At 38.5% G+C, this 18917-nt stretch overlaps 1 protein-coding gene across 12 annotated transcripts in view; it reads right to left on the reverse strand.

Moving 5' to 3' along the window:
• mast4 (microtubule associated serine/threonine kinase family member 4) overlaps positions 1-18917 on the reverse strand; it is a 95234-nt gene that overhangs the window by 32181 nt on the left and 44136 nt on the right. For 6 of the 12 annotated variants that reach the window (XM_026173202.1, XM_026173200.1, XM_026173199.1 and 3 more), the window contains 2 exons: positions 15288-15319; positions 6543-6623 (listed from right to left, as the gene is read on the reverse strand). In XM_026173202.1, the coding sequence (XP_026028987.1) occupies positions 6543-6623; positions 15288-15319 (113 nt within the window). Of the gene's footprint in view, positions 1-1894; positions 5051-6542; positions 6624-9062; positions 10748-15287; positions 15320-18917 lie in introns of those variants that run through there. The other 6 variants (XM_026173203.1, XM_026173201.1, XM_026173210.1 and 3 more) reach the window with 4 other exon arrangements.

Consider the following 18917-nt stretch of genomic DNA (forward strand, 5'->3'; position numbering starts at 1 on the left):
AACAACTGCTCCTGGATTACTTCACAAAAAGACTTCCACAATTTGTGACAGCATGCAGTTCATCTTCATCACATTTGATGTTAAGCTGAGCTTTGGTAGAAGCCCCTCTGTGGCCACAGTGAGGGGGGGAAATCATGTTGGTATAGTGAAGCTTTAAAGGGGGGGATAAAGAAGCCCTGGGCAAAGATGATAGTGAGAAAGTAGGCCAGTATTTATGCTGTACTGCAGATGTGTGAGATTCTTGGAATGGATCCATAACTATTTGAAAAGTCTCAGTATTATGCAAACTTGTCCGGATCAGCAAACCATTGTTGGATTACGCACAAGCACTACTACAAATTTCTCTTTTAAACCACTAAAAATACTTTCCAAGGGTGCTCATAAAATGAATTCACAGCAGAGCTCATTTTATTTTTACCTTACTTTTAAGACTCCTTTTACAGTAACCTACATTACTCAAACACACAGTAGTTTCAATCTGTCAGAAGCAATTTCTTAGAATTCAGCTTGGTTACTTATTCGGGACACAGGAAGAGGCAAAAATAGATAAAGCCCTTTGATTTCCTTAGATTCCAGATAAATCTGAAATGTCTCATCCTGACCCATGTCAACAAAAAGCCATGTTTAATCTTTTTAACTTCCGCGAGTTTTGCTCCCCTGTCACAGCTGTCAGGTGAGCTGACAAAGCGCAATGACACAAATTGCAACTCTGTGCTGACAAACCCAAATTCAAAGTCAGACATACGACACACACCACTCTATTAATAGTATTTAAATACTTGCTGCTTGGGTAAAAAGCCTAGCTGCTCATTTTTGAAGGCAGCTGTTTCCTTTAAACTAATCCCAGTTGTATCTGCACCTTTTTTAAAAATATATATTTTCACATTTGGTTTATGACATAATTTACTTTGTACCTCATGTCAATTTGGCATAAATTAAATATTACAGAAAACAGCTTACTTTATCCTCCTTCCCTTTTTTCCTCATTACCAATGCTATAAGTAATGAAAAAAATATATAAATGGAAATCCATTCCAGCTCATCTCAGGTCAAAGATTTACTGGTATATAAAAATCTTAATATCTACATTACATTAATTATTTAATAATATTTGTGAATAAATGGGTAACTTGTCACGAACAGTGGGGGGAAAAAGACAAACACATTTATGAATAATGCAAGATGTCCAGAAAAACTGCCAGTCTCTCATGTTAAGCTATTCTGCACTGCAAAATAGGTCAGGACATGGATTAAAAATAAATTTCAGTATATGAGCTTCACCAGTACTGTAGCCATGTCATACTGTATATGAGGGGAAAAAAGGGATCAAGTGGCTTAGCAATAAACCAGTGTCTACACACACCAAATCCCATAAACCAGCAAAACATTTTTAATTCAGTCAGTCTTTAACATGTCAACTAATAACCGACATCAAAGCATGTCTTCTGGAGCTGGACTTTATACAATTTTTCAGAATAAAATACATTTTATTGGCAATGGACACATACTGAAACAAGATCAACAGCAAACAATTAAACAACCATCCCAATTGTCACATTCTCACTGTAAATTAATATGAATGATCCATGTGGGAAACCTGAGACTACCTCAACAACACATTCAACTGCACAAAGCAAATAACGCACAACAGGCAAGAGGGCAACACCCAGCTTCTTATTCATGTTGGCCTCATACACCTACTACTGTAAACACGGTCCCTGCTGCCACTCAAAGCTCCAGAAACTGTGCATGTAAATCCATTTGGTAGAAAATAAAACGTTTTGCTCCGTAAAGACGCATATCTGAGCCTGACTACATTATTTGAAGGACCCTAACTAAAAAGCAGCACAGTACAAAAAAAAAGTAGCAAGTTTCTTCAATCTTTAGATGTTACCTTTGGGACCGACGCAGGCGAGCTCCACTGAAGAAATGTGGCATGTTAAAGTTGGACAGAACTGTCCACAAACTAGAATCCGACATTGTGTCCAAATCATGCCAAAGAGGGAGATGTAAAGGAGGCTTCTGAAGACTTGATGAGCAGAACCGATGGCTATCAGAGTTCAAGAGGTGGTGACCTCTGGAGCAGTCTTGACAAGTACTCTCCTTAGGTCCAAACTTCCTCTGCACAGGCACATCTGCAGGCAGCTGCGGCATAAACACACTAGCAGGGAGGACACGTTGTCCTCCTCTGTCCTCAAACAAAAAGTAATCCAGGGAGGATCCTGAACGGCACAGTGTGTGTGATCCAGGTCAGGTGCTGACAGCCTCGACTGTTGCAGGTATATGACATCTAATACCAGCTGACTTTGTGTTTTCCCTTCTCACTGCGATTGCGTTCCGTATCCCAAACACTCACCGTCCTCCCTGCGCTCAACATGCTTCATATCATGTAACAGGCATCTACCACTTCACATCCTGTGAAGGGGGGTTGTGAGACAGAGGGGTAATGCATCATCAGCAGATGCTGCTGGGCATTCGCTACGTTCACAAACTGGCACCCCTCCAAAAGTCTGGTGGGTCAGTATTAAGCAGGACCTATTTGAAATTGAAACGCTGTGCTTCTCAATGGATTCTTCTGCTATTGCATAAATTCTTCGCTCCATAGACAGTCTTACCTCATTCATTTATTGGTGCTTCACCTTAACTACATCACCTTTGATCTATGACTCATTTTTTTTTACTATGTAAAAAGATAAGTAGCTAAACACAATGCATACTGGGAAATCATCAAACTTTACAATGTTCAAAAAAATATGAATAAAAAACAATGGCAAGCTTTATAAGTCTGATGTTTCAGGCGAGCAAAATAAATAAAATCTCAGAGCTAAACTTGGGAATTCACATGCAAACAATTCGCTCCGTCAGTTCAGTGATGAATGTAACTTCTGAGTGCTGCGCGTATGTGTGAGAGTTCAGGTCAGCTGATCACCGCAGCCTGTAACGTGCAAAGCATGCAGGCAAATTCTCTGAAGTAGCTGTCAGGTCTCCAAACAAAACAATATCTCAAACAAGAGGAACCATTAAAAGCTTCTCCCAAAGTAGTTTTATTCAGTGATAATTCTACACAGGGAAGAGCAGAGTTCAGCCCTGAAAACACACTTTACAGCTCCAGAGCAACGATAAGAGTCCCACAATCACATGCACAGTTTACAGTCAGTATACTGAAGATGGCACTTTCACAATCCAACATAAAAACATCTGTCCTTTCTCATCTGAGCTTCAAGTTGTAAAAAAGATGTGAACCTCATGTGAGCACATGCACACAAAGACTAATGTACCTTAGAAGATTGATTAAGAGTAACTTGCATTTTAATAAAGAGGACATGTCTGTTTTTGCTGATAAATCAGAGTTGACACTTGAATAATGTCTCAAAAATATTGCACGTTTAATAAGAGCGTAAGTTATTTGGTTAACTATTTGTATATTTGTTTAGTTATTTATTTCAGTTATGTAAAGCATTATTACACCTAGATTTCTAACTATAAAATCTTGCTACAGCCAGTGAGATTAAGATAGTATATCATTCTTCAACCAGGACAACAAAGCAGTTCAAAGACAGGCTGCAATCCTCACTGAGGAAGTTCCAGGTCAGACCTGAAGACCATCAGGAAGCAATGAGCAATGAGTCTAATAACTTGCCAAGTATGCTGTCTGGAAGGGATTCAAAAGCTAAGGAAGAGAGATGGAATGCAAAACCAACAAAGACTGGCACCTAACCACTGCTACTTCACATGCACAATCTTTGGCGACTGTGTCGTCATCAGAAGTTATTTTTATCCGTGTAAAACCTGAGTTTGTGTGTGTATTCTGTCAGAGTGGCTCAGTCCTTCTCCCTACAGGCCAGCGTGACAGCCTTCACTCTAATTATGGCCCTGCTCCGTTTCTGTGTTCCACATTAGAAATGGCAGTTCAGATGGTTCAAAGTCAAACTTGCATAGAGCAGCATGAATAGGGAGGTCACTGCTTGTGCTGACATCACAAGTAGAAAAATCAGGGTTGCTGTGCCTCTTTTTCTAGTAGCTCTTAAAAGAAGGAATCAAAACCATTAAAGGGAACCTATTGTATTCATTTCTAGGTCCATATATTTATAATTACTATTTCACTCTTTCTATAATAGCACTGAATTACTCAGTTTAAAACTAATATGGAAACTATCTTTGTTTATGTTAAAGCGGGTCCTTGGGTAAGCTCGTCAGTTCATCCAACGGCTAAAATTAGTCATTTTAAAATTCTTTTGATTGGCTGCCCCTTGTAAAAGCAACATCTGAACAGCAGGTAAGAGAAGCGCTCACTGTAAGATCACTGTATTTGGCATGTCACAGTCTCTGAGAACATGAAAAGCCAAGACTAAGAATAAGTCAGCCTGAAACTGAGGATTTAGAGGAGTCAGAACACTTTGACTCGTGTGAATTGCCTGTATGTTGGATTCTATTAATCTAATGGTGACCATATTAACACTAATGGCGGTAAATTACTCCATAGGGTAACTTTAAACCAAAAAAAAACAAATGTTATTAAGTGCAGGTTCCAGTGGGTTAACAGTTCAACCAGCAATATCTCTGATTTTACTTTATTAGACCATATAGTCTAAATCTTCATATCTCTTAAAGAGCAAATACTCTGCAGTTTTCAGACCATGGAGTCAATATCTTTTAAGGCCGGATTCACCATCTTTAGCACTGCGTGAAAAGCCCCAGTGCCCTCAAGGATTTGAGGCCAGTGTTGACGCAGCAGTGTTGCTGACTCAGAGATCTGGCAAACAACTATGTTGTCAGGCAAAGAAGTTGAACATGGCTCAACTAATACTGGGACTAATATTCAAAGACAGATTTTGCAACTCTTGCCAGATAATATCGCATTCAGACACTGCTGTGCAGCCTTTAAATTTATACATCTCTTATTAAATGTCAGCAAATGAAAGGTTTAATTTCTCAAAAGCACCTAAAATCACATTTTAATCAGCACTAAGGCAGGTCACGACTGTCCATCTAAATATGAAATTGCAAAAAACATGAAACAAAACATTTTCTTTCTTTCCCCTTCCCACCATCTCTTCTCCCCTCTATTTTTCTTTCTCTCCCTCTCTCTCTTTCTTTCTTTTTCCCTGTCCTATCCCTCAGTCCCGTCTGTAACAACTGAAAATAAAAAAAATACATAATTAAAATAAATGTCAATCAAATGGACCAATATGGCAAGGGCATGATGATCCACTTGGTAAAGTAAATCCGCTAGGCATCTTCCTTGTCCTTCAGACAACAACAATTCTGATGGCTAAAGATCCAAAAAACAAAACAAAAACAAAAAACAAAAAAAAACAAAACAGTTGATATATATATTGATATACATTATGATGGTACATGTGTTGCTATGTAATGGTCCTATAGGATCACCACAAGTGTTCTGATTTGGCTTCTTAACTGTGACCATGTCCACTGGCACATGAATAAAATCTGAAAATGTCAATAAATATATATAAAAATAAAACCTTTCTACATTCTTGTATGGAGCTGACTCACTTAAATACCTGCTCCACTTGACTCTCTATGAAAGCTGAGCAGGAACAAGAGGAGACCAGAGGTGAAATGGGTGGGTGTTTTCATGCTATTCATTGATACAGAAAATTCTCAGAATTGAGCGTTTTGAATGAGCTGCAGAAAAATTCATTCCAAGTTTGATTCCACCCATTTTTCTTGGCACGTGTGCTTTAGATTCAGGCTGAATAAACCTGACAGAAGACCGTGGCACTCTTCATATTAGTAAAACATATATGTTTAATGAACTGACTCTAAGACTGTTCACTCAAAGTGAGCCAATGGTGAAAGAATATGCTGCAGAATGTTTGTCTAAACTTAATATAGGAGGCAAAAAAACCTGCTTTCGCTAAAACTGTACAGACTCACAGACTGTAGAGAGGACACAAGGACACAAAGATCTCATCTAGTGCTTTCATGCCATGTGTGCAGACTGCCTGATCAGCTCACCTGTAGTTATACAAACATTACCTCACCAGCAAGATGGCTTCAACCTGACTCTGTCATTTCAAAGTGAAGCACACATAGTTGGCCCATGAACAATCGCAGTTTTAAAGCATCTGGCTAGGTATAATGTGGAGAACGGAGAGAGGACAGAGTGACACGCATCATTTAAAATCTAATTATAAACTATTTGAGATCTAACCAATAAGCCCTGATGTTGAACCATTACCAGCTTTTACTGTTTTGAATACTCTTCAATCCTAAATGAAACAAGCCTGGGATTCACACAGATTGAGACCATAATTAACTTTGATGTATTGCAAATGCCACAAATCCTACTTAGCACATGAAAGAGAAGCCTAAACCTCAGAACAGAGAGGGACAAGATGGGGGAAGGGGTGACATTATCAACATTATATAAGTATCACGTCCTCCCCTTTCAATGTCATTTCAATGGCAGATGATTTTGTTGTCGCGCTTGAGCCATATGACAGGTGAAGACAAGGTAACATGCACCAACAGGCCCTTCAAAACAAAACATCCATGGTTGAAGAACTCTTGCTTACCTCCAGAAATGAAAAGCGTGCAGTGGGCTGCACGGACTGCAAGGGCTAGTGGGAGTAGGGCTCAAGCTTCTGGGAGTGAGGCTGCAAGTTAAATGGACTCTAGTGAATAGTTGTCTTTTATCACTCTCTCTCACACTCACGCACACAAAGACAAAACCCCCACAACTCAGACACATGCCCAGATGAAAACAGCAGCATCATGAAGAGTAAATGATCCCTGTCAAATGAACTTAAGTTGTGTTTGAACAGCAGGTCTCCGAGGCATTTGTCTAGTTCGCCAGTTTTCGTTTAACATTGGGGATGTCTGACCTTGTAGACTATTCAGACTAAAACAAAACATGTCAATCATGTGCGTTCGCTAAAATGCTCATAAAAGCAGTTATAGATTAACCAGTCTTAACTGATTTTAGAGACGGTGAATCTCCTGTTGGTCAGCCCATACAGAATGACTTTCACTTTCTCTACTGTAGTCTATGTGGCCTCGTGTATCGAGTCATTTTTCAACATAACTGTCTGCTCTGCAGAATATTTGGTCCTGTAAAGGTGAGAATGTTTTACGACAGACTCTTCTGATGACTGGTACAACCAGAACTCTCCATGTGGTTTTTACAGTGACATTTCCCTGCTAAGCTTAAAACCACTAATCATTTCATCACAACCATTAAGACTTCATTCATATTGCCCAAGAACCACGACATGTGAACTGTAGATACTTTGAATCAGTAACACATGTATTAATTATCCAAGTTAGTTAGCTCCCAGATATGTGCCTTTTGCACAATATAGTCTGAATTTATTATTTATTTGTATATTTTTCAAAACAATAGAATTGTCCAAAACAACAATAACCATTTACAACTGGACAATCCCCTTGCTCTTATTCTGAAAGTTCATCACTGCTAACCATGTTGCATCTGATATCCTCATGTTGCTGTTGTACCTGCATTATCATAATAATCTTGGTATCGGGATCAAAGTTGCAACTGACCAATCATGTTGGAATAGCTTTGCAATGTAGGGAAAAAAGGAAAAAAGTCTACATTACTTAATTTGGCTTGCTAGTGATTGGTTTTTTGTGTGTGTGTGTGTGTGTGTGTGTGTGTGTGTGTGTGTGTGTGTGTGTGTGTGTGTGTGTGTGTGTGTGTGTGTGTGTTTTATAAATAGCACTAGCAAACAATCTTGGCTTATGCTAACGGAATACTGAGACAATGTCATTGGTCAGCTGTAATATTGATCATAGACCACCATTATTACGATGTTACAGAAACACCACCAGCACAGGGATATCATCGTGCACTAACCACCCAGCTGCAGTTAAGCAAAATTAAGGACCTGAGTCTGTCATCCCACAGTCTCGATGTACTCAAACTGTACTGGATTGCAGCTTGCAACAGCAGACCTTGTTTTGGTCTGAAGACCTGCTGCAGGGTCTAACAAGCACCTGCACCAAGCAGAGAATTGGACCTGCTACACCGAAAGAGCAGAACAGCGACTATTTTTATCAGCTGCAGTCCAAAACAGTGGAGTTGTAATCCATCCATTGAACGAGGAACTTACTTAATACTCAGTATCTGCCTCTCTAGTGTTTGTGACAAATTATATCAGGTATTATTTATTTTTTAAAAGCACTTCCTTTCATGCACTCCTGTCTACCTTCCATCACTACAGTTTAAATCTTTGGGAAACACTGGAGAGGAAATTCAGTTTAACACTTTTGTTGGGATTCGCTGCCAATGTGAAAAATTATATCATTATATCATCACCAACCTTATTCAGAACCACAATTTGGTATGCCCCGACATCACAAGAGTATCACAGCAAATATAATTAGTGGGCGATGTTTGCTTGGAGATTTTTAAAATATGACATAATATATTATACAATCATTATCTGCTAAATTCCATTCCAAACATTTTAGAAAAGTCTAGTTTGATGGATAACTAACACTGTAAAAATGTATCCTGAAATGCAGATTTTAAATCCTCAAATGGAGGGAACCATAACAAATGCCTTGTTGACCTAAATAAAAAGTGTATGAAATCAAACCAATGACAAGAGCTGTGATAAAAGCGGAAACTGACATTTAAACCACACAGCCTTCAACGCTTCATCTAACAAACATCGTCTCAACACTCTTGATAGGTGTTGCTCTGTGAATGCTTTCTACGTGTGCACTGTTTGCTTGTGTCACACCAGCAAGTAAAACATATTGTGCAGTTGCGGCACTCCTTTTTCGTGGCACGTTACAGTATCTGTCCATCACATGCCCGTGCATGATAACATAAATCTGTGAACACGAACATAAACACAGACACGCGAGCACATGTAAGCTGCTGTTACCTAGCTGTTAAAGATCTGGCTTTAGACTTCCTGCTGCAGGTGCTGCTGCTGCTAATGCTAACACAGCAAACAGCATAAAGCAACAGTAAAAGACAGCAACAAATAAGACACAGAGATGGATCAAGCTACATACTTCAGAGGAGCCGTCTCCTGGGTAGGATAACGGAGGAAAATACTCACTCTAGCGTCAGCCCTGGAATTCTCAGCCTCTCCCGCTGGGCTTTCATGGCTGAACTGTGCTCGTTTGCTCTATTGTGGTCATGATATGCATTCACACTGCCTGTCTACTACCCCCCCCCCTGCACTGACAAAGAGCCAAACCCAGCCACCACAGGACGATGAGACGGATTGGTTTTCTCTCCCCCGTATAAAAAAGGGAGGGGGTTTAAAAAAAAAAAAAAAAAAGGGAAAAAAGGGGGGGGGGGGGCTACGGCTCTTGTTTTGGTCTTTCCACGTTCCACCTTGAAGCTGTCAAATGAGATCCTCAGTTGCCTGCGGAGGGCATGGAGGCAGGACAATACCCCTTCTCCCCTCCCCTAATACACGCCTCCTGCTCCTTCAAACACATGCACATTTGTGCCCCACCACCACCACCACCACAACCCCTTCACAAGCTGGTGACTTGCTACGGAGCAGAAATTTAACGCAAGTCTTGGACGTGCAGTCACCTTGACAGACGCTAATGTGAGGCTGCTCCGTGCGATGTCAACACAAGCACAGGGATGATGTCATCTTCAGAAGAGAAACAAAATGCATCGCTAACTGCCAGTCTGCCTCCGTCAATGTACAGGAAGCAGGACTGTAAATCAAACTCGCAGAAATAACTGCAAAGATGTTTTTTGGTTTTGCTTTGTTTTTAAAGGGAGACATGCAGCGAAACTGAGAAATGATGAAGTGCTTGTGTTTAAGCTAGGGAGCCATAAACTGAAACTCAAAGAAGTACAGTAGGATGACGCACCCAGAGTGTCCTGGAGCAATTTAAAGCACCCTGAAAATTATTATTCATCATCAGCAAAATTATTCGTACTGCCAGACCATCAAGATCCCAAGAAGTTGAAATGAGTCAATGACTCACAGGAAATTATCTGTGAATGAGTTGCTGAGTTACAAAAGATTGAGGTTATTAGGAATAATTTGACATCACTCTGTAAAAGAAACACATTTCCAGAAAACGTGTTTGCAATGAGTCAGCTACAGGAACTGCAAAAGATAGCTGCTGTAGGATGATGCTTTGTGCAACCTGGATTTGGCTGGAGAAATATAGAGGGCAAAGGAGACCTCACTCATTCAGACAGTACACTAATGAATTCTTTATTACTACGAACATGTCTGAGGAGCAAAGAGGTACTGCAGATGACACCAAACACTGCATTAACTGCAGACGTAGAAAGCAGGAAGTGCCACATAAGGAGGTGTAAAGCTGTATCTAGAGTATAAAAGGTCAAATGTACGGCTATTTAAAATGTCAAATATTTATTTTTTATTTATTTTATATTTTTCCAGATGTGCAGACACAAGACATTAGCCAGGTTTAAATTAAAATTAAAATTCACTTTTTTCACAATACTTTGTGCGCAAGGGTAACATTTTAATTCACTGCTATTGTAAGGGACAGTGTACTGTTACATGAATTATCACATTGGCTTTCTTGGCCGGCTTTTAAACTGTAATTTTTTACAACAGCTACAAAACACTTTCAGATGTGGTTGGCAATATGTTCTACATGCTAAATCCAATAGATTTATACTACCTTAATTCAAACTAGAGGTTACAGTCCTGGTCCTCTGCTAGAAAAGGGTGAAGTGCCCACTCCAGCTCAGGGACGATTTCCTGCCCCAAGTAGAGGAGTTCAAGTATCTCGGGGTCTTGTTCATGAGTGACGGGAGAAGGGAGATCGACAGACGGATCGGTGCTGCGGCTGCAGTGATGCGGATGCTGTACCGGTCCGTCGTGGTAAAGTGTAAAATCGAAGCTCTCAATTTACCAGTCAATCTACTGCTGTGGGCAGTGACCGAAAGAACGAGATCACGGACAGGGGTGAGGAGTTCAACCATCTGGGAAGGGCTCAGAGCTGCTGCTCCTCCACATCGAAAGGAGCCAGTTGAAATGGTTTGAGCAGCTGACAAGGATGCCTCTTGGGAGAGGAACACCTCGCCCAAGAGGCATCAATGGGGCAGACCCAGCACACGCTGGAGAGATTATATCTCTCAGCTGGCCTGGGAACGCCTTAGAACATCTAACCATCCATGCATACTTTCCTCTTACCTTTCTCTCAGTATATGAATACAAATATGTAAACCTTATTTAAAAAGACCTGAATTCAACAGCTTGCTTAAAGTTGCTCAGTGCTGGAACTTGATTCCTGGGACTGTCATCTAAATGATGTCACATTAAAAAAAAAAAAGACTTGTTAGAGAAGAAACAAAGGTTAGGTAATGATATAACCAATAACAAAGAATTTCCTTGAGAAATTCAGTGAACAGCTTCTGTACATTTTGGAGGACAAATTATATTAAATGGTTTGGGACTACACTGATTAAACCAACCTTTGATTTACCTTTAAAAGCTGACATGTGGAGATATTTTTCTTCTTACGTTTTTTTCGAGATTAACATCTTTTTTCCAATAACCTTTGGGCTAAAACCTGGTTTTTCAAATGATTTCCTATTTGCTTGTTCAGCTTCCCTTGGGTACTTATTATCCAATTATGTTCTGCCTTTACTGCAACAATGCTGAGTAAGAACTGAAGCACAGCATCTGGGTATTCTCATCAAATCTGCAGTGTAACCAGTAGTAAACAGTATTGTTGTGTTTCCACACTGTAAAACTGACCTTTATGGTTATTGTGTGTTAAAGAAAGTTAATAGCGTGTATAAGTAAAAGAATAACATTACTCTTGATTAAATTTGCTACCAAAATAACATATATTTTGTTGATACGATACAGACTGAATGATAGTAGGTTAATATAAGGCTAATGTAAGCTAACATAACTTAACCCTATTAGTAACATTAGCTTAATATTAGTTACATTAACTTACCCACCTAGCATATGGCCTTCCCAGCTGCCTCAAACAAAATGTACCATGTATGTCAGGATAACATAAGAAGAATAATGCTTGGATGTTCAACTAGAACTCAGTAACCTTGAATTTCTTAAACAGATCTTTTAGGTACTTTGCTAAATTGGAGGCATTTCCATCGTTGATCTGAAAAGCACAGTGGCACTGTTTGAATATTGACTTTTGCAAATCAGTTTTCTCTACTGAAACACAAAGTAATTCCACACCCAACGTATCCAAGTTATCACAGCAGCTAAACTATTTGTCACAAATAGTTTTTAATGTGCTTGTATGCATCTTTCTTCTGTACGCATAGACTAGAAGACTAGAACACACACTAATCATTATACGGTATGCCATTCATTTTCAATAGAACTGCAGCCTTGACATACACTACCTATAGCAGTAAAAAAGAAATACTTTTACATTTTCAGAATTTTGCAAGTACTCGTTCTGGTGACTAACATAATTGATTACTACTGTTACAGCAGCCACTGTGAAATATTTCAGCTTACTCTGTGCTGTTATTGTATATTTTACACATGTTTGTATGGGATATTGTATTTGTTTTAAATGTTATATACCTATGTGGTATGTGACTTTTGTTGCTATGATGCCAGGTCTCTCTTGGAAATGAGATTTTTAAGCTCAATGAGATTTTTTACCTGGATAAATAAAGGATTAATAATTAATAAACTCTAAGAGTACTTGAATACAAAATAACTAGCTGTTTTCCGTATCTTGTATGTTGAACTGTTCAGTGTGTAGACAGATACCACTAGATGCCGCTAGCGTTTGTTTACATCATTTAAAAAAAACCTGCTTACTGTGCAAATAAAAATGAATCTAAGAATCATAAAAACTTTGAAAATTTTCACGTTTTTTTTTTTTTTTCAAGTTAAGGGATTTAACTACACCCAATTTTCTAGATACGCTGCCTTCCTTTTCTTTCTGGAAGTAAATATATTTCTGTTTTGGACTGTTGGCCTATACAAACAAGCAATGTCAAAGGAACTCATTTATGGTTTTAAGAAATAACTACTGATCTTTTTTAATGGTCTATAACATTTTGTCGACTACCTAATTAAAATTTAGCAATAGCTGTGAGCTAGGACTCAAACGTCTCCGTAAACACTAGCGACTGACTTAATGAAGCATGGTTGAGCATCTGTTAAACTAAATGTAATAGAATCTACAGTCAACAGAGCCACTTAATATCCTGTTGCATGGCAAAGCAGCTGATGATGCTAGACAGAATGACATGTTTAGTACACTAAAACTGCAAAAGGCTATAATTTAGGCAGGGGATGAGAAACAGGATCTAAAACCATGGTCAAGAAATCCTGTGATCCATGTTGATCTGCATACAAATAATTGATTTTCAATTAGTCTCAGAACCCAGCAAAAGACTTCCAACTATTAAGGTCAGTCTATAAATAGGTTAAACTGATATCTCTACTAGAATGACTCATACTGGAAACAAGTGTAGATATGGCTGTCTGAAGAGGTGTAATCCATCACTTCTGCTGCCATGGAAAAAAATAAACACAAATGCCCTCAGTAATGAAAAGAAAATGTGGATAATGCTAATTAAAAGGCATCAGCCAGCATGTTAATGACATCAAATGTTCAGTAGATGGCTCTCTGTCACAAGAAAACCTCAGAGACTACAGAGATTTAATCAACACTGAGCCAGCACTAAGGAAGCACTTTGAATTCAGTGCACTTTTCCTTACACTGATTAGAAGATGTAGCCAGAGCATCTGGCTTCCCCCCCCCCAGCATATTCTTTAATCGGCTCGTACATGTCATATCAACATGTGACCCAACCACACATAATAAGCACCAACAGTGAGGATATAGCTCTAATACTAATGAGAATTGATATTCTCTTCTTGTTTTAAAAGATAACAAATTAGTACAACCATGTTTTGGCTTAGTAAATAAAAGTAAGCTTTGATACATCTGAAGCCACCATATGAAGTTTGTCATATCCAAACAGCATTACTATGGTTACCAAGGTCAGTAGAGGTTCTAGCTCGCTAAATATACACCAGTGCAGTTGGTGATCTCACAGCAGCATGTTAGTAATGGGTCACCTCCATTATAGTACCTGCCCTCTCTGGTGAGGTGGCAGCGAGAGCAGCAAGGTGTCATGACAACTCTCTCACCACCAGGAAATAAATCAAACTAAAGTGGATCAATGTCGAGGAAGTCTTTTATGGCTTCACATGGCTTGAAGCTGCATCTCATCTGCCCATGGAGCACCTTCGATAAGCTTGTGAACACAAATGTGAACAGCCAGCCTGAGGAGGATAGTCTGAATAAGTGCAAATGTCTGTTCTTTTCTGATGACAACACAGACCATTATAAAAATAGAGGTCAATTATTTCACCATGCAAAATGATATTCCCTCTATTTTCCAAAATGATAGTGTGTGTGTGTGTGTGGGGGGGGGGGGGGGGGGGGAGGCAAGTACTCCATTCCAACAAAACAAATCAAGAGCTGTCATATATACGCTGACATGTCAAGATGATTACATGTATAATATGGTTAATTTATATGCCATGGGTTAACAAGATCCATTCTTCTCCAGCTATAAAAGGATTTTTTAATGAAAATTGACTTGTTTTTCCACTTACTTACATCATCTTAAGAGAGAGAGACTCTAGAGAGTATATGACCAAGCACCTTCAATATGTAAAACCTCTTTAAGGTAAGAACTCATATAGGTATTAGCTAAATAGGTTACAGAACAGCTATTTTAGGCAAACAACACAAAATACAATGAGCCCAAATGAGGCTAATACTTTATCAACTAGCACAGAACAGCTGGGAAAGAAAGAAAATCTGCATAGTAAAACTACTGAACTCACACCTTTGTCCAACAGTTTTCTACATGTTGAGAATCAGACATTCCCAGGTATTTCAGAGTTTTATCCTCGAGTTACAAAGCACTCAAAACACCACTTTTCATGTACTGTAGTATTATTGTAGTATGGGTAGAGAGTTGGGGAAAGTCCATAATAATATTAAAGTACATTTTTAGATGAAAGACAACATGTCTAAAATGTAAGACAGTCTGAAAACCTTCCAAATACCATGAATACTGTTCAGCTTTATGTTCAGTGTACATGTATATCGTGGCATCTTTACAACTTTATTTAAACTTTCATGTAAATATTTCCTTTCATTTGAACAAATCTAATGAATGGACAGCTTCTAAGAGTTTCATGTTGCTCATAAGAATGGACAAGCACACCTTACTATTTCAATGAATACAGTGGGCATCAATAAAAGAGGTAGTTACTTTATATCTCTTTAACATTTAAGATGGTACTTACAAACTGCCTCTTCTGGGAAGACTCAGCTCCTTCTGCAAATGAAAACAAGAGAGTTATAAGCATCAAAATTAGCACTACAATGTACTTTAACTCATCTTTTACCAACAAAGACCAAAGAAGAAAGTCAGCATTATTAAAAGGTTACTTTGGCTCATTTATGCAGAACTACCAATTACTTGTAGAAGATATAATGTCATATATGTGCATATTTATATCCTGAAAATGACAAATGCAAAGCAAAACTTGAAAAACAGCATTAATTTACAAGGACCATATTCAGCATAATATTTATGTTTAAAAATAAATGAAAGGAGGTGATGATTAAGGTAGCAACTGAAGTTCTATCATAAACTTTAATCTGTTCTGCTTTTCAGCTGCTCCAGCAGGTTAACACCTTCAAAAAGAGCCAACATATGGACGGAGAACACGGAGCAGGTGTGAAGCTGTTATATCCATTCCCAGAGAACTGGAATAATCTGCATCTGGATTTCAAACTGTTCACTTTAATCAGGTAACAGCTGCAATAAAAGTAATGACTCAAATGATTTAAATTGAATTTGCCTTACTTGAAGATTGTTTACATTTAGTGTGGATTAAGGAAACACGATAACTCAGTCAAACACATCAAACACAAGCATAAAAATACATTTCACAACCTCCTTATGCTGTAAATGCAACTTGATGGCTGCCTAACTTCTTCTACACGTGTTGGTTTTAATACTTTATATGTATAAAAAACAAAAGGAGAAAAAAAAGTGACTGAAAATCAGTTGTATAGGGCAAAAATACACAGAGGTCACTGTGTGTACTGAAACGGCCCAGCAAACAACAATCCCCTCATTGATTTCTGGAGCGATTATGTTTTCTCACAAGATTGTTGCATGAAAAAAACAAAAAAAAACTGCATGCAAACATTTGCAGAGATGCAAATTTCTTGCAGGCAAACAACTTACTTATGGTGGTGGGGTTTTTTTGTTTGTCTATTTGTCTATTTATTTATTTATTTTAATCTGTAGCTGTGTCCACTCTCCCAAACACAGAAATCAAATTGTATTGTGACATCACCAAAGAGATGGCACAAACTTTAGATATATTGAAGATTTCCCAGATTTCAAGATTGAAAGCCCTGTTGGTTTTCTTCCTAAAGGTAAATACAATGGTTTAGCTGAAGGACTGGATACAAATCTACATCGCATTCAGAGCAAAGTAACTCTGTACTGTTGGCAACCTTTGGGTGCTGGCAAAAATTGTGTACTGCCCAACCAGTTTGTGAGTAGTTGCTGAATGCTGCTGGGAGTCGCAAGGTGACAAATTTCAAGGCATAATTTTCCTGAGCATGTGTGTTATGGTGCTTCAGTGAGGTGATTTTTTTATTTTTCCCCACAGAAACATAACTGGCGAAGTGAACACCACTGTCAAACTTTGTTTGGTTATTTGTCTTGGATTGACTGAGGTCCATTTCAATTTTTTAGAAGTATTATGACTGTGCCTCTGGGAATAATGTGTTGAACTTGTCCACAACTGAAGTTATATATACATATTTGTCCGTATCTAAGAGTACAATTAGTCCCAAGGATTTTAACAATTCCAGAGAGTGCTGCCACTTTCCTTATTTTTCTGACAAGATGATGTGCATTTCTTCTGGAGCATAACTGATGGACAAAGCCAAGCTGTCAGTCTTGAGCTTTGAAGGAAGCATTTTTAATAAGATGTAGTGTTGCACTTGGAAATTTCTATGTTCCATATTTGGAGTACTAAGGCAGCTTCACTGGAGTGAATGGTCCCTAAAATTGGGTGCTTTTTTTTTTCTTAAATCAGAAAGTAAGACCTATAATGTTACAATATTTTAGTTCTAGAGCAGTCAAGGAAAATGAAACCTTACTAAACTACATTTTTACAGCAACAAAATGTTTGCATTTTTTATGTGGAGCTGCAAATCCCCTGAATCAACGGCAACTGCTGACACCATGGGTAGAGAAAAAAAACTGCAATTGAAGCTTCAAAAAAAGAATATCAGGCTTGCTGCCCTCTTGCTTTGTTGACAAGTCACACCTAAACACCACCTTCAGTGCATTAACCTGTAATACAATCAGCTCCTACAAATATTCAGCTTCTTTAGAGAAATTAAATTGCATGTTTCAGGAAAATGCTCCAAAGGATTTCTTTCTCTAAAAGCTGCCAGGAACAAATAAGTAAAATACAGCAGGCTACAAATGAAGCCACTGCTGCTGCTATAACATCTGTTGTACGAGTACCACATGAACAGCCATGCAAGTCAAGGACCAACATGAGACAATGACAGACAATCCCAGTGTACAGATCATTATATCCCCCATAGAATTAATAGGACAGTTTGTTCACACACTCCTGCAAAGAACTCAGGTGTTTTATTGCCCTCAGAATAATTCTGTGTGCAGTTTCAGCTCTGATTGCCTCAAATCTTTCAGTGTAGTTTCAATGTTTAAAATTAGATAAATAACCAGGTTTGGCTGCATTTTGTTTTGGGGCTACAAATCCCAAAGATAGGATAATAAAATGTTTTATTGTCTAATAACAACAGCCTGATAAGAGCAGGTCCTTTGTCTCACACAGCGTAGGACATTGAGTTGATATGTATCGGCTGCTACAGTCAGCAGAAAAGATGCTAAGCCCCACTCTCCCTTTGCTATCAATTAGGGCTTAATGTCTGGTTTCCCCCGGTGCCTACTGAAGACCAAGGGCACAGTGTTTCCTTGAGAGACATGACCGACGCGAACACAACACTAATTACCAGGCAGTGAATGACTTACAGTGATGGAAAAGCCACCAATCATAGAACACCAAATCAATGTGTGAAGTCTGTAACATGAATGTATTCATTCATGCCTCAGGAACATATTTACATAGGTAAAAATAAATGTCTCATTTCTTCATGCTTTTGATACCTTTCTGAGTAAGCAAAGCTGTGCAGAGAAAGGGCTCCATTACTATCAACAAACGCTTTCAGATAGCACTGAATGCGGTTTTAATGAAACCATAGTGAGACGAGTTCTACCTCAAACCAATGTTCGGCTTTTGACAAAATCACATTTTCTTGTATAAAAAAAAGCAGCGCTGATCTAACACGAACTGAGAATTGACATTGACACTCTTATTCCACAAAACAGGATCTTTAAAAAGCTTATGAAACTCTGAGCTTGCAGAAATATAGAAAGTTACAACTCTTAACATTTAATGAAATCACATCCGACTTTTTAGAATGTTTTTATTTCACATTTTTCAGCAATATGATTGTCTCAGTGCGTTAGAGAGACTGTATCAGTTAAGAGTCGTATTTAATGAAATAGCTCTTTAATAAAGTATTGCAAAGGCCTGCAATAGCTTGAGATCTGAAAGCACTGAATATGTGTAAAACACACTGGAAGGAGGATGATGTATAGACATGCATGGCTTATAATGGCAATGGACCACTGGTGCTAACTGATATACTGACCTAACACTGAAGAAATAGCTGAATAATGAAGTGAACAGAGCTCTACTTAATGCCAGATTCAAGCAAATGCAGAAAACACATCTTCATGGAACATATAAGCAATCAATCCAGGAATTTCGGAATATAAACTCGACAACGGCTAAATGGAGAACTCAAGC

Source organism: Astatotilapia calliptera, chromosome 7 (genome assembly GCF_900246225.1).
Source record: "Astatotilapia calliptera chromosome 7, fAstCal1.2, whole genome shotgun sequence".
NCBI lineage: Eukaryota > Metazoa > Chordata > Actinopteri > Cichliformes > Cichlidae > Astatotilapia > Astatotilapia calliptera.